We start from the raw sequence: 10,813 nt of genomic DNA on the forward strand, positions 1-10,813 counted from the left end.
TTCTTAAAAAGGCTCAGTGGTTTCTATTGGTATAAGCCAGCTTTAATCGAAGTAATAGGTTACTATCTGTATTACTCCAAGCAAGAATTTCAGTTTTTTCCGTGGCACTGGCACCTAATAGAGCCATTTCTTCACATTAGGCCTGACACTTACTTCTCCTAACATAATTCCCTGGGTTCACTGAGTCCTTTCGAACTTGCAGCCCCTGTATTTTTCAGTTACAATGTTTTGCCAGGCTGCTCCAGAGTCCATGAATGGCACTTACAGTAACTGAGTGCTGCCAGCATATCCAGTGCTTTACACGTCTTTTTTTCGAATCTCTCTTCTGCAAAAGAAATCCAAACCAGACACCTCCATCACTGCTACATGGAAGTGCCATCATTCGTCTTACTTAGTGAAACAGGACTTTATGCTGTCTTTATCCAAGCTGATGTAGACTGTACTTTTAGTACCCTAGATGTACTGCTGTGCTCATAAATGATGTTCTTAAAGCCATGCAGACCACGGTGTTTCCCACATTATTAGCATTAGTGATATACTAATATCAGTTAAGCCTAAGCACTGCTGTACCACCAGTGGTTTCTCCTTATATCTCCCTGGCTTCTGCTGTGAACTGACACATTCAGATGGTTCTTTCTTGTGCATTTTCTTGACACACCATAGTTCTTGTTCATATTTACACTTTATTAAAAATGCAGAAGCAGATAAGTATTTGCTATAGACAATATATCTATAGATAGCTCTGGTTTTGCAAAGTCCTGGTGTTTAAAATCACTAGGTCAAAACAGTCAATCTGTTCTTCTGTTCAGAAGGTTTTTACACACTCTGCCCACACTGGGATTTTCTTTTTCCACAAAGTTTCAAGTGGATTTCAGGGTTATCCATTACATAGATGGCAGATAGCACTTCGTTTGCCCAGTCTGTGGAGTAGATGTCCTTACTGTCAGATTTGCAAAACCATAGAATCACAGAATCATAGAATGGTTTGGGTTGGAAGGGACCTCAAAGACCATCTGGTTCCAACCTCCCTGCCATGGGAAGAGGACACGTTCCAAAATAGTGCAAGCAATACTAACATTGCCATAAGGAATAGACTTTTCTGATATTCCCTTAGTAAATCAGTTTACCGAGTCCTATATTTTAGGGTTTTCCCTGTTAATGTGCAAACATTAACCTATTAGGTCAGTAATAGTACATGTATTTTGTTGCTGTTCTTTCCTGTATTGTGTCTTCTACCTCAAAACAACACACTTGTCACCTTCATTAAACCGTTCTCCTTGACATACGCTCCCACTGTACGAACTGAATGTTACAGATGTTTTCACTTGCCTCTGCAGCACTCTGTGGAAACTGTTTGTTTGAGGCTCACATTCTACATGTCTTCTCCAGTGCTGCACCGTGCTTTTGCAGTGTCTGATTACACTCTTGGTATATCCTTTTTTTCTGATGCTGTATCCAAGCAGGACTGAATAAAATTCTAAATTCTAAATTCATACACAAATAAAAATCCAAGTTTTGAGAGGACTGAAAATATTTGCAGATTCATAAGGAATTTGGCAGCAGATTTAGGTGAAAAAAAATAATCAGGCTACAATCGTTAGAACATTATCCACCATCTGACTAGGCAATATTTTTAAGACCACCTTTCATTTCAAAAATGCTAGATTTTGTTATGATATGTAGTGATGTTAGACACATCGTGGATGTCACCGTCAACTAGCAAAAAGTCAGGGCTATTCCCTTCACTAAATTTAATTCCCACACAGGAAGAGTTGCCCTCCGCCTTGCTGGCACAGCACTTTTCACAGCTTTGCTATAATGTCGCTTTCTCTGTGGCACCTTTCATCAAAGCAAGATATCAAAGCAAGCTACAGACACATGCTAATAACAGACCGTTCTTAGAATACTTATGAGGTAAGAAATGATTATCACCTCCAATGTGTTGATGATAAAACTGGATTAGAAATTTCTGACACTGAATTAGAAATTGATTAGAGGTCACAGATTTTGGACGTAACCCCCAGACGCCTGGCTCCCAGCCCCATGCGTTACTCACAGGCAACAGATGCCCCTTCTCAACAAAGGTCTCCGATTCAACTTCAATGTTTTTGCACATGATGCCAACACAACCGCAGGTAGACCAGATGAAGGTGTTACTCCCACGCCCCAGTACAACTCATTATATTACACTGCTACCCTTATTACAACAAAGAGGTGTCATTAAAGCTAATCCTCCAGAGCCCCACAGGAGCGTGTGACCAGAATGAAAGCAGCAGGGCACAGTTCACCAGCCACCAGAGAAGCACTTTACCGCAGCTTGCTCTCAGAAGTAAAAGCCTCATTTTAAATAAAACAAAAACTTTTACTTTGATAAATGCTGCCTGCTTCAAAAAGATACTCTGTTCTCAAATCTCCCCTGCTAAATGCCACCACAGCTGTAAGGGCCAACCACGTGTGTAGTCAGGCTGGGAATTATCCACACAAATAAAGAGCACAGCTTGAAACATTGACTTTTTCCTGATCAAAAGGGTCTGGGAGACAACTGGACAGTTTGGATCAGGCAAAGGATAGGGCTTTTATTGTGTTCAAAGAGCACCCCAGTGAATAGAGTAGCCGATGTGGCCCTGGTGGCAGGGATACGTTCTAACACTCTCCTCATCCCACACAAGTTACTTAAAAGCTTAGCTTTGGGTCTGTTTAGGGTTTGTGTTTTTTCCATTTTTCTTTTTGTTGAAGAACTTCTGTAGGGAAAACCTGAAATACAATCAATCCTTTCATTAGCTTTTTAGTAACGTTCCCTGTCTAAGCTGCCTCCCCCACGTACCAAACAACAAATTGCAAATATTATCAAAGAAACTTTGTCACATAAAAAATCTTCATTATACCCATACTAAGGAAATACGTGCTTTAATTTAATTAAAGTGCAGTTTTTACTTTGCTGTATGTTTTCATATTAATTTTCTTCATATATTTCAGTCTGAAATGAAAAAAGAATACAGAAAAATCCCTTTCCATTCTGTTTTTACCTAGTTTCATTCACTAGTTATTTTCAACTACATATGCTGAAATGAAAGATTCAACAGGAAAAAATTATTCATGAAAAAATTTACAATCATTAAATATTCACATTATTTTACTTTGTAGAGCTGTTCTTTTTAAGGGAAACTTAAGGATCTAAGCCACATTATAAGGCAGAATGTTCTTCAGAAAGATCTGTTTCTTTTTTAACAGCCATAGATGCCATCCTAAACAGAAAACAATCTGACATGGCGCTGTGTAACAGCTAAGCTATGTATTGCAAATAAATATATTCCATCAACATTATGAATTTTGCAGTTTATTTGATTCTAAACAGAAGTACCGCGTCAATAACAGCAATGGCTTTGGTCTTGATTTCTTACACAGCAATCCAGAAGGACATAGAGTTCCACCTTGTTCTCCAATTGCTGTCTATCTTGTCATCTTATAACCATACATAGTGCAAAATATATTTACTAATGTCATAATAATATGATGGGACAGAGACCTGTTATTTAGAACTGAAAAGGATCTTCTTTAGTCCTAATACCTCAAACCAGTTTGATTTTCAGAGTTATGGTGTTTTGATTGTAACTAATTTGCAGAAGAAAACTTTATAAAACCAAAATACAGTAGCACCACTCGTACAACAGATGAAACAATAAGGTAGTATAAAATTATATTGAAACTGTAAAAAGTATATCCATCTTGGGTGGCATGTTTTGGCTTTTAAATATCAGGCAGGATTACAAAGACATTATTTTCTTTAACTGATCTCATAGGATTGCCTGTAAGAATCATTATGAAGTTAGTATTTTGTAATTGCTTCACATGAATATAAAGCTATAAAACATCACTGTCCCTGCGGGCTCACCTGCTTTGTCTGTAAATGTAAATGGCGTCTGGGTGTATAACAAATCTCCAACTTGTTGCCAATATTGGAAGCCTACAGAGCAATAAGAGCTGGAGATTTTTTGAACAATACCTGTGATATTATGACTAAAAGCTGATAAGGATCTAACTTCATTGAAGCGAACAGCAAGACTCCCCTTTGACCCGAGCGGCAGTTGTATCGATTCCTCTGCTGCATTATCTGGCATTTCTGAACAGCAGAAGGATTCTGAATCTTGTTAAAATACACGGCTTCAAACTATCAGCTTCCAGTAAAGTATTAATTCAAATATTCGTGAGGCCCATAATCACTCTCATAAAAAATATGTCCTACCAAGTACATTCTATGAGCATATTTGTACATCTCTATTTTTTTATTTTAAAAAGTTTGTTTGCCCTCATTGTAAAGCTTATTCCCTCAAGACACCAGCTGGAAGGGGTAGAGTAGTATATGAAACAACACTGAACTCTTCTTCTTTATCTGAGGTGATCAAATAGCAGTTACTGTGCCTGTGGTGTAAGGAAGAGTGTTTTAATGTCTATGAAATTTCTCACTGGTGCGTTGTTTGAAGGATGTTTCTATAAAATGGATCCTCCTCATTTGAAGTCTGAAATTTGTTCTGTGATGGGACAGGCCTGAATAAAAAACACTCTGGTGAAATTTATGTTCCTCATTTGAGGGCCTGGATCCATATTCTAAGGAGTTTGAAGCCATGTCTTTTTTTTTTTTTCTGAAACAACTCTTTCCTTTTCTCACTCTTCCATCAAATACCATCGTAGCCTATATATTCAGAGTCTAAGAGATGAGGGAGGCTGAGGGAATTTTTTGGTTTTAAATATCATTAAGCAATACTTGTAGATTAAATCATGGAAAAAACATTCCAGAAGAAGATTACAATCTGATACAGATGGGAAAAGCAGCAAAGCCAGGCAGAGTGAGGAATGTTATCAGAAACGCCTATTTGTATCTCATGGTCCAGAGTACAAAAGTAGAAACATGTTTCCTTTAAACACATAGAAATCAGAATTCTTTCTGAGATCTGGTAATGATGGAAGACTCCACCAAACAAGGAAAAGCAGTTTTTGAGCAAATCAGGGCCAGATTTTTTAAGCAGAGTGTCCAGCCATGAATGCTTGAGAGGTTAAACACAAAATCTTTGGGAAGAGACATGAGAAGATAGAGACATAAGGACTTGTACAGGGAGGGGACTGGACTAAAACATAATGCTCAGATGAAATTTGGCAACAGTGGATACAAGGGTAATGAAGACAGGCATATGACAGGAAGGTAACAATTAAGATGAGGTATGATAGAATAGGAATTTGGGGAAAATGAGAGGAAAGCAAAGTGCTTTGCTTTGCCTGGTTGAATTTCATGGAGTCACAAAATATCCGGTGTGATTTACTAACAGGCTGCTGAAGGCACTCGAATCTCAAAATGTCTCTCCCAATTTGTTCTGAAATAACAGCTGGTGGTAAACAATGAACGGTGCTCACATGTTCCCAATTAAATGTATGGATGATACTCTTTAAGCTATTTAAAAGTATTCTACCCAATCTAAAGCTTCAGTAGACACTGATCTGTAGTACACAAGTACTGACATCGGATGTGTGCACTGAGAAACTCTACGGGCAAGCATAACCTGTAAACGCCATGTGTAGCAGAAGACGTTGGTTTAAAATTCGGTGTGTCAGCGTAATGGTATGATGGGTTTATACGTACAAAATATAGAAATATTGCAATATTTCTTTCCCTCACATGTTTCCTTCAACACTTTCACAACAATCTGAGCTAATCAGACACAGACCTTCAGCTGGCACGTATTGGCATAAATTCATTGACCTCAAGCCAGTGCCTGAAGACTTTTTTTCAGCTGTGTACAATCTCCCACACTACTTACCACTTGCTGAAGAGTAGGGAGAAAGCATCACCTTCTCATACAGCCACAGTTTCTGTTTCCCCTCTGATTAAGTCCTTATGGACATTTTAATATGCAGGTAGCACTATTATTACACAAAGCACTTTTGATGGTGTCACACTCACAATATTCCCTATGACATTGGCAAATGTTTCTCTCTGTTCCCGCCTTACTGACAGGAATTAAGAATTAAACATAGTGCACTATGTTGGCTATAAATTAAGTCCAAACTAGCAGTAGGTGGGACTGGAAGCCAGAAATACCTAGTTCCTTGTTCTCATCCACACAGCAGACCATGTTGTCACCTCAGGGAAAAGAAAATTTCTATTTTCATGCATAAAGTAAAGGCTGAATCTAGTCCATTACATCAGTGAAAACACTTATGGAAAAACTGTACTGATTTGCCATACTAAGCAACATCTTTGTGCAAAATTCACAATTGCTGGCATTTACGTTAGCTTTCAGTACCCAGTTTCTAGGAGTGTTCTTCTTTTCTCCAGATAAATATTGATAGCTCGTGGCCGATTTTTTGGATCACAGCAGTGCATTTTAGCTGCAGGATTTAGGCTGGAGTCTGTTTCGGGCTTGTGCATGCCTCGAACTAGTAACAGAGGTTGGCCCTGGGAATAAACACACTTCTGAGCATACAAAACCTGCCAGATTTTGTTTGACTCTGAGCGTATTAGATAAAATTGTGAGTTCATGCTAAACCTACCTTCTCTGCCCACAAGCTAGAAGGCAACTGAACTAGTTTTGATAGCGCTGGGAGCATGATGTGGCCTGCTGAGCGCACACGCGCTGCGAAGGCAGGGTTTGTTCAGGCTCAACAACCTGAAAGTGGCTACATCTTGCCAGCAGAGCACTGGGCTGCAAGGCCTGAACAGGAGCGAGCTTAAACAGCTTCTCATCAAGGTCCTGAGATCAGCTCAGAGTCTGGGTGAGGACCCACTACTCTTCACTATTTTTATTTCTCTCTCACTGCTTTCATTTTTCAAAATAAAGGGATGTAATTCATCCCCATAAGAAACAGTGCCGTTCCAAAGCCAAGGAAAAGGGCGGACCCCGTTTGAAAAGTGCTCTGCACATTTCTTCACTGGCCAGCTGACATTACCTGAGGAGCGCAGACCTGCTGGCTAAAGCCCTGGGGAGAAGAGCAGAGCCATAGAAACCTGTGCAGGAGGGAGGCACTGCTCTGCTCAGCCTTGCTAAGGAGCACAGCAGATGAATGAAAGGCATCAGTGGATAGACTGAAACCTGCTCACTCCATATTCACTGCTTTTAGCATGCCAGTGGGCTTACAACTTTGGAAAAAAAAAAAACAACCCACAGGTATAGCGTAAGGTGAAGGCGATTACATAGTTGTAATGTGTAAAATTCAAGGTAAGCTAATCATCCTAAATTTTGCTGAGACAAATGGTCACCACAAATTAGGCCAACACAGCAGAGCATGGGGATAAAGAACTCAGACCAGAGACAGGACAGGAGAGTTTCCATTTTCTAGGAAGTCTTTGTAGACTTTTTGGCAAAGAAAATCTCAACAGCAAGCTGCAGTGCAGGTGAGGCAGGAGTGACTGGTCGGAGTGGGCTGTGGGCAGCTCACACAACGGGGTTAGCACAGGCATGGATAAGGCCTCACTACCCAGGATAGTAGGCAACAGGGCTCTGGCATCCCACAGTCACTACCTGTGTGTAAGGAGATGTTACAGGAGATGAGAACTATCTGCTCAAGGAGTCAATAGAGACAAGGACTTCAAATGACTATTGGTACATTCTGGGAAGGGAGTGTTTGGTTATTCTATAACGTCTTGTTACCTTGCTGCTCTCCTTCCCTCCTGTTAACCAAGTACTGTTTTTTGTGAATCATTTGACTTGTTATTGATGAGAGAAGCAGCACAGTTCATCGGGCAAAGTTTAATATTTGTGGCTTTCATGTGAGGAGCCAAACCACCATCCATTAGTGACCCGTAGAACCTGAACCCAGCCCTTGTGGCTACCGATGCTGAATCCACCTGCTCCCAGCCTTTCCCAGGACCAGTCCCAGCAACAAGAGCACTCAAAAAACCAGGTGTTCTGTTATCAACAGCCAGGAACAAACTTCTTCCTCGAAAGACAACCTCTGTGAATGCCAAAGAGATGGCATGGGTTTTCTTGGCTCTTTCAGCTTTGCTTGTTTCAATATTTGTTACACTAGCATGCTGAGTACTTGACATTGGAATGTTTATCCTCTTATACAACTGTTCAACATCTACCAGCATTTTCCGGTCATGCATCCATGGTACAGCTATAAAAACTCCTTGTTAATCTCAGTCATCATTTAAAAACATTAACTAAAAATAAATCCAGAATAGAATCTCAATGAATTAAAATCCTATGTATAACAGAAACAATTATTTTACAGCATGTGGCTTTTACATTCGTCTTTCAGGTGATATTACAGTAGTTTATACATTCACTATGGTGAACAAATTTTTCCTAGTACCCTCAATAGTAAAACAAGCATTTCTAATTTGATCATCTCAGCTACCTACAGCTCTCATGCACTAAGTATAAAGCAATATAGAGTGATCCCAGAAAGGCTAAGTGGGATTTTAATTACAAGTTTGGTGTATTTGTCTGGATTCCTTTCTTGTAATCAAATGAACTCTGGAATATGCTTCTATATGATGGCATGTTTCTATTTAGATGCTGTAAAATTCCTCCAGCACTTTTGCTCTGGAGAATCTTAGAATGTGATATTTGACAAATAGATAAACACCCTTAAAATGTATTTCATTATAAGTATTGCCTCTTAACAATTATTTTTTTATGACAGAAGATATATTGAGTAAATTCAGTAAATATTAATTCTTACCACAAGACTGCTGTCCAGAGAAAGTCTTTTCCCAAATTCCCTTTTCTGTAGCTGTTTCTTTCTCTCCATAGCTGAGGTTATTTGTTTTCCTTTTGATCAAATAGAAACGTCAGATTGTTTCCAGAATTACTGAAAAAAAAAAAAAATTGCACATTTCAATATCCTACTTAACAGTTTCTGTCTTTCATCATTAACTTTGTAATAACCCAGCAGCTAATGACTTTGTGTCTATAGTAGGCTGTGTTCCAGGAACAAATTTTCTGTGCCAAAAAAGCTAAACTCTCCATACAGAAATATTCCTAATATGTTTGGGTCACTTCTCAAAGAAAAAAAACCCAACTGCTACTACTGTCTTTATCAGTACCCCCCATGTTTTCATAGTCTCTTTGGAACTGGGCTGGGAGCTGGATTCGCAGAGCCAATGAACTACCTGAGGCTGGGGAGGGGGAGGCGGGGAGGGAAACAGCTCGTTTCACATTAATTGCCCTCCTCAGTGAGCCCTGCTTGTTGGCACATCTGTGCTGCTGCTACGATGTACAAATTGGGGACCTAATCCTGAAGAGTTCTAAAAGCTTTCAACTTCTATTACCCTTAATGAGACACGAATGCCCTCAGCACTTTCTTTACATTTTTAAGGTCAAAAATTCTGCACTGATAATCAGGCAGTCCCACTGCCTGTACAGAATGGCCGGGGAACTTCGCCCCATAAAGCTATCAGAGAGGGAATTAGTCTTTGCAGTTTTGCAGGGTTTGGTTATTCCTGGATGATAATTTCTCCTAAAACCAGGCCACAACTCACAAGCAACAACTACTAGCTCTCTCTTTCCCTAAATGTTCCTGATGATATACGTATTTGAAAGATTTAGCTTGTATTTTAAGGTAATATTTATTGTGCGTAACTCAGGAACATGTGCAAAGCTAATGAATTTATTCAGGATTTACAGAAGGTAATAGAGTAATAACAGAACTCAGAATTTAGCCTAAATTAAGGCAAGCAGATAACGCTCATAAATACAGAAACAGATACAGGAATTTTCTCCTGCATCTCACAGTGACTGCATTTACTGTTTCCGAGGGCAACATCCTGTATCTCTTAATCTGGGCTAACTCCCATCAAGGGCAAAGAGCTTTCACTGCAAGAATTTGTCCACATTTTTTAGTCAAGATTTGATATGGAAACCTATTTAAAAACATAACTCTAGTAAATTTAAAAACATAACTCTAGTAAGGCTGAGATACTCATGCTGCACTACTTAATGCTAAACCTAGAGAAATTCATTGCATTTGACTGAAAACCAAGACTAAGCAAAAGACAAATCTGCCTGTTTCTGATCCTTTTTATTTATTGCAAATAGCACCTTCAGTCACAAACAGCCAGCTGATGCATGAATACCACTGGGCTTGGCTGTAGGGTAAAACACAGCTGGCATTCCCCAAAGAAGCCTTGCCTGTGCCCTCCAGATGTATCTACATGCCTATGGATAGGCTTGACTTCTCATGCACCTGTGAACAATCCCATCTGTCACTGTGGGGATATCCAGCAGATAAAACCTCCGCAACTCTTTCCCCAAGTTGTCCCCAAATGCTCTGCCATGAGGGCATGTAGGAGTCTGAACATGAGCCAAGCACAGGCCGCCTGCAAGGAGAGCAGGATGCCCTGGACTAAGCCCAAAGCCAGCTGGAATTCAGAGGGCTCCCAGAGGCACACAAACTGGGAGCATCAGGTATAGTGTGGACATGTAAAACACATCCCACGGGGAAACCATAATTGGTCCAGATACAAGCCATCCAGTGGCAAATTCAGCCTTCTGTTAAACACCACCTGGGGTCTCACACTTGTTTTGTACTTCTGGTTTACACTTAAGCAAGACCAGAATTCAGGCCATTTTCTCCAAAATGGGTAAAAAATAGCCTTTATACAAGTTCATCTAAAGAACACATTCAATGAGAACCAGTACACACAATGGTAGGAAAATTTCAGTTGTTGCTCTGTGACATTCTTTCCTTTTTTTTTCCCCCAGGTTTACCTATAAGCCCTTGCCTCCTTCCTGTAGTACCAATCCTAAAGTTAGGATTTAATTCAGCTAATAAGGAATCTCGGTGATGTGCTATCATATAACTGCCATTGTTTTCT

General features: G+C 39.8%; 1 protein-coding gene across 1 annotated transcript in view; it reads right to left on the reverse strand.

The window, feature by feature from the left end:
• The window catches only part of NCKAP5 (NCK associated protein 5), a 374,281-nt gene extending 365,533 nt beyond the window's left edge, over positions 1-8,748 (reverse strand). The window contains exon 1 of the mRNA XM_086615799.1: positions 8,680-8,748. Coding sequence (XP_086471925.1) covers positions 8,680-8,748 — 69 coding nt within the window. The remainder of the gene's footprint in view (positions 1-8,679) is intronic.
• Between the last annotated feature and the right edge of the window lie 2,065 nt (positions 8,749-10,813).

The sequence above is a fragment of the Tauraco erythrolophus genome, chromosome 8 (genome assembly GCF_009769465.1).
Source record: "Tauraco erythrolophus isolate bTauEry1 chromosome 8, bTauEry1.pri, whole genome shotgun sequence".
Classification (NCBI taxonomy): Eukaryota; Metazoa; Chordata; class Aves; order Musophagiformes; family Musophagidae; genus Tauraco; species Tauraco erythrolophus.